The sequence below is a fragment of the Galeopterus variegatus genome, unplaced genomic scaffold (assembly GCF_000696425.1).
Source record: "Galeopterus variegatus unplaced genomic scaffold, G_variegatus-3.0.2 Scaffold24, whole genome shotgun sequence".
Lineage (NCBI taxonomy): Eukaryota > Metazoa > Chordata > Mammalia > Dermoptera > Cynocephalidae > Galeopterus > Galeopterus variegatus.
This window is the reverse complement of record NW_007726135.1, coordinates 813171-826802: the sequence shown is the minus strand read 5'-3', so window position 1 is coordinate 826802 and position 13632 is coordinate 813171. Positions and strand designations below refer to the sequence as shown.

General features: G+C 46.0%; 1 protein-coding gene across 1 annotated transcript in view; it reads right to left on the bottom strand.

The window, feature by feature from the left end:
* The window catches only part of TRAPPC9 (trafficking protein particle complex 9), a 672769-nt gene that overhangs the window by 240168 nt on the left and 418969 nt on the right, over positions 1-13632 (bottom strand). Inside the window, exon 20 of the mRNA XM_008568452.1 lies at positions 9650-9760. Within this exon, the coding sequence (XP_008566674.1) occupies positions 9650-9760 (111 nt within the window). The remainder of the gene's footprint in view (positions 1-9649; positions 9761-13632) is intronic.

Here is a 13632-nt window from a genome sequence, read left to right as displayed (position 1 = left end):
CTTGGCTTAAGACCTGGGGGGGGGGGGGGGCTGGTGTGGAGCTTGTGAGTGAGCTCCTGAGCACACCTCCCAGGCAGAAGGAGTCACTGTGCATGCCGGGCATTGCAGCAGAGCTGCTGCTTGCTCCCACCTCCCTCCTCAGGAGCTCAACAAGGCCAGGGGGCTTGCCAGGGCATCTAAGCCAGTGTGTGCAGAGCTGAGACTGGACTTGGGCTCTGGGCAGCTCCAGGTCTGCGCTCACACGGCCTTGTTCACCGCAGTGAGCAGCGGCAGCCTGGTCTGCAGAGAAGGGCGAGGGTGCGAGGATGGGCTGCGTGCTGCATGCCTCCCACATGCTAGGCAAAGACTCCAGGTGCATGTGCATTGGAGAAGCTGCTTGAGAACAGCAGAAGCAAAAACCCAAGAGGAAAATCTCCTATCTACGATTCCTGAGGAACAAAAAGCTGCAGTGTATGGAAACCCAATAAAGTCACCTTATTTTTCTTTTCTCACAAAAAGAAAAGAATTTCTCCTGTCATCTGAGTCAGCAAACCACTGCATCTTCCCAAGTATTGGATTTCTCTAATCAAATTGCTTCCCTAAGCTGAACTCTAACATTTCTGCTTTCTGCCTATTAATCATTAGGAGGCTCCTATTGATTCCAGAGCCATCTGGGTTTCTATAAGGAAAACTTTAAAAACTGCTAATTGGCAAAGAGGCAGTCTGGGATTAGCAGATGGGTCTGGACAGGGAATTCGGGTCCTGATAGCCCTCTGCCAAGGGCTTGCTACAAGAACCTGAGCCCCTGTTTCCCCCGTAACCAGCTGAAGGACCAAGGGCACATCAAAATGCTTTCTCCTTGTTTCTAGAAGGTAAGTTTCTGAAGGACTCTCCCATTTTCCTTTCAAATTGAAAACAAAGTACATAGAAAGACTGTGGATGGGAACACCCAGGCCAAGGATTGAGAAATGCTAAATTCTTACAAATAAGGTGAAATAACAACTAGCAACAAAACTAGGCTCCGCACAAGTAAGCCTCACTTTGATAGTTCAGAAGGTTCTTTGGAGTGTTTGAAGGAACTAAAGAAGAAACAAAAAGACAGTTGAGGGGTGGAGCCAGACATCTGAGTTTTGGTCTGTCGTAGGCTTGGACAAATAGATGTGCAGTACAGCACCCTAACCTCCATGGGATGGGGCTGCACAGAAATCACTGCCCCGACACCCTCAAGGAGAAGGTGCAGAGAACCCCGAGTGGCAGGCTGCTTGTACAGCTCTCCTCCCTACCCCACTCACACACAGTTGTTCTATGATCCCAGCGGGTGCACTATCAAGGCAGATGACAGGGCTGATCCATTCACATCCCGCCAGCAGTACATCTCTCCACTGCTGCCGGGGTTCGGAATGCTGGATGCCAGGCCCACTACACGGAGAACGGAGAGCCTCCACAGCAAGGCAGGATGGGACAAAACCGGGTATCGTGAAGCATGTAATGAGATAACATCTATTGCCATAAATTATAAAGAGATTTATGCATAAGCAAGGGTTGTCATGAAATTTAATTTTAATGGTTTGGTAATTAAGCAAAAAACACAATAATTATCATATCTTAACTTCCCAGTAAATTTGCTGCTGGTAACACTGCATTTTCTTAAGAAAGTTCATGCTGTTTCACTCAGAAAAACCTCCTACTGTTCCTGGTCATCTTTTGAAACTGGCTAGGAGGGGCACCCAGTTCTGGGCAACATGGCCTAAGAGCCATGGGTAACTCCTGCGAAGGACCCAACAGCCAAGTTCCAAGTCCAATAAACTGAAGGACCCTTGGCAGGTCTTGACTTCTCTTATTAGAAAGGGAAATATGGGTGCAAATTCACACTTTGAAGAACTGCTATGAGGACGAAAGCAGCCAAGCATGTGAAAGTGGCATCCCGCATGACACCACCCTGGGACAAGAGTGAAAGTTAATCTAGGCCTCCAGCCGCACGACTGGGTACAAGGCTTTGGATGTCATGACTGATGGTGTGTAGCTCAGGAAATGTAATCACTACACACCAAGCATCACAAACACGCTCGGCAAAAGTAAACTTCACTAATGGTCCTTAATTACAGAATGGAGGCATCGAGCATGTCACAGAAACTCACGAGCTGAGAGATGAGTCACTAATTTCCCAAGGACTGTTTAAAGAAGAGATTAGGAAAGTGGAAATGTACTTTTGACACCCATTTGCTTAAATGTTATGTTTTAAATTGTAAGCTGAGAAATACAGTGACAAAAAGGGTATCTCTAATTTCTGCAAACTCAAATATTCACAGTCTGTGCATACACACACACACACACACACACACACACACCTTTCTAAACCATGCTGTTCCCTCTGCCTAGACTGCTCCCCCATGGTCCCTAGCCCTAACTAACGCCTACTTGTCTGTCATGTTCTGCTATAAACCGAATGTCCACATCCCCCAAAATCCATATGTTGAAACCTTCACCCCCAAGATAATTGTATTAGGAGGTGGAGACTTTGGCAGGGGCTTAAGTCATGAGGATGGAGCCCTTATGAATGGGATGAGAGCCTTTATAAAACAGGCCCAAGAAAGGCTCTTTGTACCTTCCACCATGTGAGGTCACAGCAAGAAGGCACCATCTTTAAACCAGGAAGTGGGCTCTCCTCAGACACAAAATCAGCATGCACCTTGATCTAAACTTCCAGCTTCCAGAATGGTGCTAAATAAATGTCTGTTTATAAGCTACCCAGTCTATGGTATCTTGTTATAGCAGCCCAAATGGACTGACTCAGAAAATTGGTACTGACAGTGGGATGCTGCTGTAACAAATATCTAAAAATATGGAAGCAGCTTTAGAACTGGGTAATGGATAGAGACTGGAAGAGTTTTGAGGTACACACTAGGAAAAAAGCCTACATTGCCATGCATGGACTGCTAAGGTCAATGGACTGCTGAGGCCCAGGGAAAAAAAGAGGGAAGCTGTAGAGAAGGCCTTGATCTTCTTAGGGAATATCTAAGTAATCCTGAACAGAATGTTAGTACAAATGTGAATGGTAAAGGCCATTCTAAAGAAGTCTCAGATGGAAACGAACATGTTATTGGACAGTAGAAGAAAGGTCATCCTTGATATAAAGTGGCAAAGAACTTGGCTGACTTATGTTTGTGTCCTACTTTTTTCTGGAAGGTAGAACTTGTGAGCAATGAAATTGGATATTTGGCTGAGGAAATATTTAAGCAAAATGTTGAATGTATGGCTTTGCTTCTCTTGACTGTTTATAGCAAAATGTAATAAGAGAGAAATGATTTAAAGACAGAATTATTTATCAAAAGGGAAACAAAACAAAGATTTGTAACATTCTCAGCTTATCCATATTAAAAAGAATGAGAGAGCCTGTTTGGGAAAGAACATAAAGGGTGTGGCCAAATAACCATCTGATAAGGAAATTAGTCAGTCACCTAAACAGAAGCCAAAACCTATTATTACTCAAGGCAACAGAAGAATGACCCCAAAGACAATTTAGAACTCATCAGGGCTGCCACTCCCATCACAGACCCAGAGTGCAAGAGCCCCAGCACAGATCATAAATGGTCCCTTAAGGCAAAGCCCAGTGGAACAAACAGTGTGTAATTCCAGCCCAGGTAGCACAGGCACAGAGCTGCCTCAGGAGCCAGGCTGCCCAGAACGTTGAGGACCAAAGCACTGCCTGGCAAAGCTGCAGGGGCATGCCCTCACTGTGTCTGGAAGGTAGGACTCCCACCCTAGTGGGTCCAAAAGGTAGGCCCCCCCACCCCAGTAGGTTTTGAAGACAGAGCATCAAGCCAAAAAAGATTATTCTCAAGCCTTAAAATTTAATGTTATTTGCCCTGTTGCTTGTACATACTCCTTTCTTCTTTCCTGCTTCTCCCTTTTGGAATGGAAATGTCTGTCCATGCCTGTCCCACCACTGTTTTTTGGAAGCATATAATTTGTTTGATTTCACAGGCCCACCCACAGCTGGAGGTGAACTCTTCTTAGAATGAAGCTTACTTTGAGTCTCACTCACATCTGATTTAAGTATTTAGGTGAGACTTTGGACTGTAAACTTCTGAGTTGATGCTGGAATGAGTCACAATTGTGAGGGATATTGGGATAGAATGAATGTACTTTGCATGTGAGAAGGATACAAATTTGGGGGATCCAGCAGTGGAATACTATGATCTGAATGTTTCTGTCCCCCCAAAATTGATATGTTGAAATCCTAACCCTCAGGGTGATGGTATATAAGGAGCTGCAGCTTTGGGGAGGGATTAGGTCATGAAGGCAGAGCTCTCACAATGGGATTAGTCCCCTTACAAAAGAGGTCCCAGAGACTCCCTTGCCCCTTCCACCATACAAGTTACAGAGAAGAGATGGCTGTCTGGGAACTGGGTCCTCACCAGACAGAGAAACTATGATCTTGAACTTACATCCTCCAGGACTATGAGAAATAAATTTTTTTGTTTATAAGCCACCCAGTTTATCGTATTTCATAATAGCAGCCCAAATGGACTAAGACATGTTCCATATTACCATCACTTCTGCTAGAAAGCCTTTGCTGCCACCCTCCCCGGCCCCCACCTGGGCTGAAAGCCCTCCTACGTGCTTCCAGGTCTCTCCACACTGTGTAACAACTGCCTGTTTGTGTGCTTTTCTTCCACACCATTAGCGTTGTGAGCACACACACAGGTCGACATTTACTCATCATCTTAACTCCTGGCAGGGCCTGCCACCTGGTAGACACTCAGGAAATATTTGTTAAATGAATAATTGAACACCCTGGAAGCCAAAGACCCAGATTGCTTCTCTGCCTGACCCTTTCTTCTGCTGGCTGGAGCTGGACTTTATGATGCTGAACACGACTTACCAAAGGCTGCACAGAGTAGAAAGAGGAGAAATAAACAGCATGCGTACCCCTGCCCCTCCTGCCCCATTCCTGCCCGCCTTGCACCATTCCAAGCTAAGTTTGAGCCGTACCTCCCCCGGGCATGCGCTGCAGCAGGAGCACAGCCTTTGGCATCAGACAGACATGGTTCCCACTACACGACTGATCAACTCACTCAGTTTGTGTATCTGTAAAATGGGAAATCTCCCACATGAGGACATTATGAGGTTTGAACGTGATTTTACATGAGAAGTACCCAAACTCTTCCAAACACATAATGCTCAGGAAATATTATTTCCTTCCTTTCTACTCTTAGGAAACATGCTGCTCCTCCTTTGTATTGCCGGGGATACGTCTCTATCGACAGCTCTTGTACTGGGTAAAATGAGATCACCTCTTTCTACCAGGAAGGAGGGGAAGAGGCAGGCACTGCAAAAATCTAATCGGAGTTGGTGTCTCTCTTAGATTGCAGGCCACTCTTGAATGCCCCAGTTCTGCAAAGAGCAGCATCAAAAGCCACTTTCATTCCAGGAATGTGGCTCTTCCTTCACGACTAGGTTGTGCTATCTCCAGAAGAAAGCACTGTGCGCCTATCCACTCCCCAGGTAGCAGTAAGAGTGTCGTCACCTGCCACTCTCGCTGGTAGAGAGTTAAAGCTGGGGCCTGAGGAGCACTCCTGCCCCACCTATGGCCAGAAGTGGCCCCTCCGTGCTTGAGAGTGCCTAGGCCTCAGCAGAGGAAAGCAACTAACAAAGCCTGAGGAGGGGCAGGGATGGCTCCTTGAGGGAGAAGGGGAGAGCCAGTTAAGGGGTTGAGCCCAAGACTCTGGGAAGGGCCCGGCATTGAGGAGATAAAGCCTGGATGTATGGGAACCGCATCTGAGGCCAAGGTCTGTAAAGTGCTTCCCGGTGCTGCCAAGTAAAGCCCGACCACCTCGGCTTCCTCCACCTATGCTGCTCTGTGAGAACCAAAGTACTGTGAGCCCTTCCATGGAGGCGGAGAGTGCAGCTGTCCCACAGAAGCCTGGCAAGCACAGAGAGGTTTGGGAAAGGGAAGAGAACTGATTCCCCACATCCAGGGCCTCAGGGTTTGAGCCTCCCAAACAAGGATAAACAAGAGTCACCATGGGTTAGTGGGTAGCCTGAGCAGCAGAGACACTGGGGACAGCGCCAAAGATGACTTCCCAGAGAACTCATTGGTGTCCATGCTCCTCACCCGACCCGGAACAGCAAGATGCCCCCACTGGGCAGAAAAGGTGGGGCCAACCAGCAGGATTAAACACTGTTACACTGCGCTGTCACCCCACAGCTGGGGGGTCCTGACTTATTCATCTCAGCACCCCTGGAGCCTGATGCAGGGCTTACCACACAGCAAGTTCTCAAAGTGTCAGTGTTTACTGAATATTTAATGAATGAATAAACGAATATGTCAGTTAGGAGCATTCAGAAATGAGAATTTAAGCAAAAGTTTAATAACAAAGAAGCCTGAAGCATAAGACTAAATTGTGATTATTTGCATCAGGGATTGTAAATACCACTCAGACTTCCATTGCCAAGAATGATTCAAGCTTACCATAGAGAACAAGCTTAGCAATTTTTAATTTTTTAAAAGTATTTTATATTACTGTCCTAAGAAGACCAAATTTATGTTCTCTGGGAACTTGGACTACATCAAAACACCTTGACAAGAAAGACAAGACAGGGCAGACGGTTCCCTACACAATCACGGAGAACAGCACTGGACCCAGCAGCTGCCAGTGGCTTAGACCCCAAAGCTTCCCCCAGGAGCGCCTGTGCTCAGCCATAATCTCTGCGGCACAAACGTGGAGGACAGAGTGAGCTCCATACACCTACCCGCACCCCTGTGGTGAGTTCTGCGCAGGGGAAGAGAACAAGATAATTTGGGGAGGGACTGTTTTCTGGCTCCTCTCAAAGTGAGTCCATAAGTACCCCCCAGCCATTGGTGCTCCAGCTTCCAACTATTGGCCCAAACAGGTCCTGCTATGGGGCAACAGCCTGAGTTCACATTCACCAGTGTCATTAACAATATTCACGTTAACCCCGAACACCCTGGAAGCCCCTCACAGTGAGCGCATTAGCATGGAAATGAATAAAGTGGCATATTTAAGCAATGAAATATTAATATCAGTCAGAATGAAAGATCAGGTTTATATCTAGCTCCAAAGTTTTAAGTTTTAAAAGGACAGATATGATATGAAAACACTTGTCATTTAAAAAAAAAAAAAGCAACTCTCAAAATAACGTTTGGGTATAGATCTATGTATGTATATACAACAAAAGCAGTAAAAATGTACGTGAATGGTCCCAGCACCTCCGAGACAGAAGCTACCCTGGGGGGGGGGGGGTGGAGGTGGGTGAGGGAGAGGGAGAAAGGTTTAGCTGATTTTTCTTTTGCTTATACTTCCCAACATTTTCTTATGCAAAATTTCAAACACAGAGTTGAAAGAGCCTCACATGGAACAAGCCGTGCACCTGTGAGAAGTGTCAGAGCCACTGAGACCCCCATCTGCCTACCTCGCCTGTCTGTGCCCACCCTCTGCCCCTGCTACCCCATCTCTTTCATGCTTTTCAAAGACCATGCAGGGGTCGCACCTGCTTCAGTGTGTACACCGTCAACTACAGCTTGGCGTTTGTTGACAGCTCTTTTTTCTGACGTAAAATTGACCTGCAGTGAAATGCATGATCTCAAGTGAAGGTCTGTTTGAACAAACATATTCACCTGCGGAACCCTATGGAGCAATACAGAATGAGCCCCGCCTAGAAAGTTACCTTCCGCCCTCTCCCAGTCATACCCCATCTCAACATCTGCCGAGGGAACCAGTGTTCTGACGTTTTCCATGGGAGATGGACTTTGCTTGCTCTAGGATTTCACACAGATGGAACCACACAGCAGCGGCTCCTTTGGGGAAGGCGCCTTTCCCTCAGCATAATGGTCCTGAGAGTTGCCCAGACGCTGTGTGGATGAGTACTTCGTTTTTGCAGTGGAGTGCTATTTCATTTGTAGGAAAATATCACTATTTATTTATCTATTTTTCTATAATGGACACCTGGCCTCTTTCTAGTTTTTGGCTAGATATACGTCTTTTTGTGATCATGTGTTTTAATTCTTCTTGAACAAATAACTAGGATTGGAGTAGCGGTGCAAAGGGTGTCTGTTTAGCTCTATAAGAAAGTGCCAGACTTTTTTCCAAAGCAGCAGCAGCACCACCACATCCTCCCCCGACATGGCACGAGAGGTCTGGCTGCCCACATCCCGGGGGTGCTTGGTGCTTCACTCTTGTCTGGACCATCTGATCAGTGTGCGCTGGCATCTCTGGGTTTGCATTTTCCCACTGACTAGTAATGTTAGTGTCAGCTATTTATTAAACATTTTATTTCCTTAAAATGAGAGAGAATGAGAGAGAGTGAGAGACAGAGAGAGAGAGACATAGAGAGATCTGGAGCAAATATAGTAAAATGCTCAAATCTAGGACATGAACATACAAGTTTCTAAATTATTATCTGTGTTTGAAATATTTTGTAATTAAAAATAAAACATATTATCCACCTATAATTCCATCTATAAGCGTATGTCCGTCCCTGAAGCCCAAGCTCGGCTCGCACGCAGTTTCTTGGTATGGAGGGAAGCTCAGTGGACAGCAGGCCAGGTGTCCATCCAACAGGCTCTACCACAGGACAGCATCTTCCCAAAGTTCTGAGTGCTGCCTGCCTCAGGGACATTGCCCAAGGCCCTGGCTTTGCTCCTGACCTGCTCCCACCTCCACCTGGGCTCCCCATTCACCTCTGCTAGACCAGTGTGTCTCCTTGGCTCAGTTCGGTGGTGTCACCTCTCTTTCTTTGCCTTCCATGGACCGGGCTTGGGTGACAGTGCTCCTCTCCTGTTGGGGGCCTGAAGCCCCACACCCCTTCTTGTGAGACCGCTCCTACATGACAATCTGCTCAGATGGCCGTGCTTTACATGATAACTGCCTTGAAATCTGCTTGTGCCAGAAACTGATTGCTCCTGGCTATGCAAGTAAATTTGCAAGTGACCTTTTATCCTTCTCCAGAAACTGTTTAACCCTAAACATTCTGGGTGGCAACCTTTACTTTGAATGTCCTGTCTTTGTCTCTCCTCAAGATATTATCATATCTTTACATTCCAGACCCTTTGCAGCATGCCTGCTTTTTCCTATATAAGATGTAACCTAAGAATCAATAAACGAGACTTGATCAGAATACTGTCTTGTCTCCCATCTCTCGTGTCTCTTGTTCCATACCATTCCCACTCCCCCCTCCAGGGTCTGCGTTGAATATCCCGCGGGTCGGGACACTCTCCCAAAGGTCTGACCTGGCCTGTATTGCTGTGGCATTAACTCCTCAAAGGAACTCCCACTGATATTTATGTACAGACTCCAAATCAATACCAAATATTTCCAAATAGACATTCTTAAGAATTTAAAAGTGAAAGATGCCCAGATGCTTCAATGTCCTCAAACGTGGTACCCAAAAGCACATGCTGCTGTTTCCTCAGATGGACATAATTTGGTTTTTCCCACTTCACACTTGGCTCTCATTGTAAACAAAGTCAGATTCCCTCACTGAACTTGAATAATTACTATGATACCTCAGGAAAGAGAAGTAGGACTGCCCAACCTCTGAGGTCTCAAAGCGTGGATTATTTCCAAAATCTCCCAGGCAGGCTGAAGACAGCACAGAGCGGAGGCCCGGGGTGGGACAGTGACATGTGGCATTGTGGGACACTCACCGCTGGCACTCGCCAGCATGCAGGATGAGCTCCTCATTGCTCCTGGCACTGATGGTCAGCTCATGCTCTGTGGAGTTGAAGACGTCCAGGAGCAGGTGGCACTGCCGGGTACTGTGTTGAAAGAAAAAAGAAAGTTCAGAATCCTCTGACAGCCAGAAGGGAGCAACTCTGCCTATTCCTCCTCTCCAAGGATTTCCTACTCCTTGAAAATGTGCAGATGTACAATTCATCAAAATGCCAAATGCCCGAGACCCATTCTGCACACAACTGTGAACTCCAAAAAGTGGGTTTTAGCATCAGGTCCTCATTGGTCCTGGGGTCTTGGGAACATGTGCTTACAACTCAGCCATACCCTTTACGAACCAAGTGACCTTGAGAAGGTAAGCAGAGTTCTCCAAGCCTCAGTACATGAGGACTAGAATGCCTGAGCCCTCTGTAGGGCAATCCATGGGGAAACACGTGTCACTCAACAAACGCTACATCCAAGCCAGGCTGTCCTCGCTACGAGGTGCCAAGCACGAGAGACTGCAACCTCACTGCGCACACGTGAGCTTCTCATGCTCACACTCCACCTTACTCGTCTTTATTTTTTATTTATTTTGTTACAAAGGCATTTAGTTTATTCTCCTCATTAACATCCCCGACTGTCTCAGGGTTCATTCACATTTGCCAACGCTGCCCCTCTCCTTACAGCAGCTACATGCAATCTCATTCATGGGCCTAGGGGAGTGGAGAAGCTAGGCCCAGGGTGGGGAGGGTGGTGGCTGTGGCCGATAAGGCAGTTTGTCACCACCCATCTGAACCCTCCACTGCTTTGTTTGTTCTGCTACAGAGGCGGAAAGTAAAATATTCAAGTTCCCATCCTTCCCTGCAGCAAGGGGTAATGCATGTGGCAAAGTTCTAGCCAATAAGACAGGCTTCTGGAGACTTCTACCCCAAATAGAAAGGCAATGTCTTGAGAGAGAAGGCGACCTCGCTGGCTCCCTCCTCTCCTTCCCTAGGAGTGAGGTGGATGCCTAGAAGCTCAGCCACCATCACAGACAAGGACAAAAACCACAGGCTTCGGATGGCAGAGCAGGGTCAGAAGGGGCCTGGGTGCTGCCGACATCCCCGGCAGCTGGGGCAGCCCCACATTGTCTCCCTCCCTCGAGACTTATTAGCTACATGGGCAAAATTTAAAAAGAACCAACACCACACGCTTCATTTCTGTTAGTCACCATTCGTTAGGTTTCCATTACAGTTGAATGCTGGCCTAAAACACACACAGTATCTCAAATAGCAAGTATTCCAGCTAGCCCATGACAGGTAATCGATAAATGTTTGCTGATATAAATGGTATGGCTGTTCCCACGACAAGAGCAGGCACAGGAGACAGCAGCAGGGCAGAAGCTGTTCTTCATGCAGGAGCAGGGAGAACAGTTTTCATGAGCGGGGGAAACTTGGAGACAAAAATCTTGTGCTCTGGGTCATTTTTAGCTTAGTGTGACTTCAAAACGCAACCTTCCAAAGGGCAAATGTATTTCCCAAAGCGGGAGGCGAGGCTGTGCTGGTTGTTAAGGAAAGTCAAGTGAAAGGCGAGGGAAGGAGGACCACCCTCCACCACCTGTCCAGGCTGCCACACTTTGTTATGTTGCCCCAACAGCCCTGCAAAGTAGGCGTCGTGTGCACCAAGGAACAGAGGCTCAGGAGAGGACAGAACCACTGATGTGCTGACCAAGACTCAAGACTTAGAGCTCCAAATCACTCACTTTTCGCAGTAGGTGAGGACCCGTATTCCAAAGCCATGCCTGTCCTCTGCTTGTTCCAGAGAAGGGAACTGAGGCACAGAGGGGTGCAGGAGCGTGTCCAAGGGTGCAGGCTCATATGCACACGCCCATGTGTACACACACATGCGCAGACATCATCAAAAGGCCACAAGGAAGCTGTGAAGTATCAACTTTCCAGAATGTGTGTGTGTGACCTGCTCTCAAGGGAGGTGGGTAAAGGGGTACGTCCCATCTCTATTGTGTGCCACAGCATTGCTGTGGCACTGCACATGTCTTTACGTGACAAGTTCACTTTGGTTGATTCTGGGTTCTCTGGTTGGGGGTGTCTTCCCCAGAAGGTCGGCACTTGGAAAATACTCATTAGCTCTGACAGCTGCCTACAAGAAGCCTCTTCACACAGCTCACAGAAAAATGGGCTGTGAGAATGAAGATCTACTCTGCCTTTGTCAGAACTTGGTGAAGTCTTTAATCACAGCAAAATCTTTCATCAGAAAAGGGAACTCGTAAAACATTTATCTGAGGAGGAAAACTGAAGTGATTTTTTAAAAGACAAATACATGTTGTTTTCACTCACAAATATAATACTCAGAAAACTGCACAGGCATACACAGCATCAACACACATTTTCTGTCCTTTTTTCTGACTCACTGTCTGCGTGTGGGGGCGTCTCAAACTAGTGTTTGTATTCCTTCTAATTGCTGACATTATGATATATTGGTGGATCTTTGCTTTCTGTCTGTTATTCATAGACTAATTCCCTTTTCCAGACAGCAGCAGCACTCTGTGCCCGCCGTAATGTCATTCACTCTGTGTATCTTTCCATTTCACTTTGGATGATTTTGTTTAAGGCTAATGCTCTGAGCACATAGTTTACTTTTAATTCTTGTTTGCTTTTTGGTTTTCTCTGCATCTATCTTTCTGAAGTAAGTAGAAGGAAGTCCAAGAAAGCTTCCTGGAAGAATGAAGATTAGAGCAATCTTTGAAGGAAACATACACGAGCCTGATCGGAGCAGAAGAGAACGGAGCAGAAGCCCCACAGCATGGGAGAGCACCATTACTGTGGGAATCTGGGGCAGACTTGGGTGAGGGGGATCGGGCTGCCAGGGGGAAAGGAGAAGCACATTCTACGCAAAGAGAGCAGCGTGTGTGAAACCACCTCGATGCAGTGAGCGTGAAGTACATCCTCTGCTCAGAAGTGGGAATTTTATTAATTCATCTAACAGGTGTCTCCTGAGTCCCTCCTATGGACCAGGTCCTGTTCTAAGCACTTAGACATAGAAGTAAACAAGAAAGACAGGCTCTCTGCTTTCATGGAAATTACATGGAAAAAGGAGGGCTGGGAAAGATGGGGGAGTTAAAAAAATATTAAAATTTTAGTCACTTTTTGTAAGATTAGAAAAAAACAGCTTCAAACAAGTTGTTGAATAAAGGATTAAAACGCACAAAATCAGTACCATCCCTATATATCAACTAAAAATAATTAAAAGATAAAACTTTTAAGAAAATTAATTTATAATAGAAATCCACAATGCACGTAGAAATAAATCTAACAAAATATATGTAAGCCACTTATGTAGAAAATGACCAAGTCTTATGGAACAATATTAAAGAAGACAAATAAATGCAGGATTTATTATGTTCAAAGATGGGAAGATTTAATATTTTTAAAGAAGTCACCATTTTCCAAATGTATATAAATTCAATGCAACTCAATAAGAAATCCCAACAGAGTTTTGTTTTTGGTGAAAGCTGACACTCTGATTCTAAACTTTATATGTAAGAGTAAAGAGCCAAGAACATGCGAAACATTGATGAGAAAGATTTCTGGAAGGGATTTGCCCCTACCATATTATCAAGAGTGTCAGAAAGCTGCAATAATGAAGACAGAGATAGGTAAACACCTTAATACAAGAAAAAGTCCAGAGGCAGAGCCGTGAATACAGGGAGCTGCAGACATGAGTGGGATGGTGGCACTGATCAGTGAGGAAAAGACTCAGTAAACAGTGCTGGGACAAAGGGCTACGCAAAGAGACAAAAAGTTATATCCCTACCTCATGCCATGAACAAGAATAAATTCCAAATAGACTGAATAGCTCACTAAGTGTTAAAAAGAAATTCAAAACCTTTAGAAGAGACTGTAAGTGAACAGCTCATTAAATTGGAAGAGAGAAATACTTCTCAAATTAGTTATAAGACATATAAAATATAAGGGGAGTG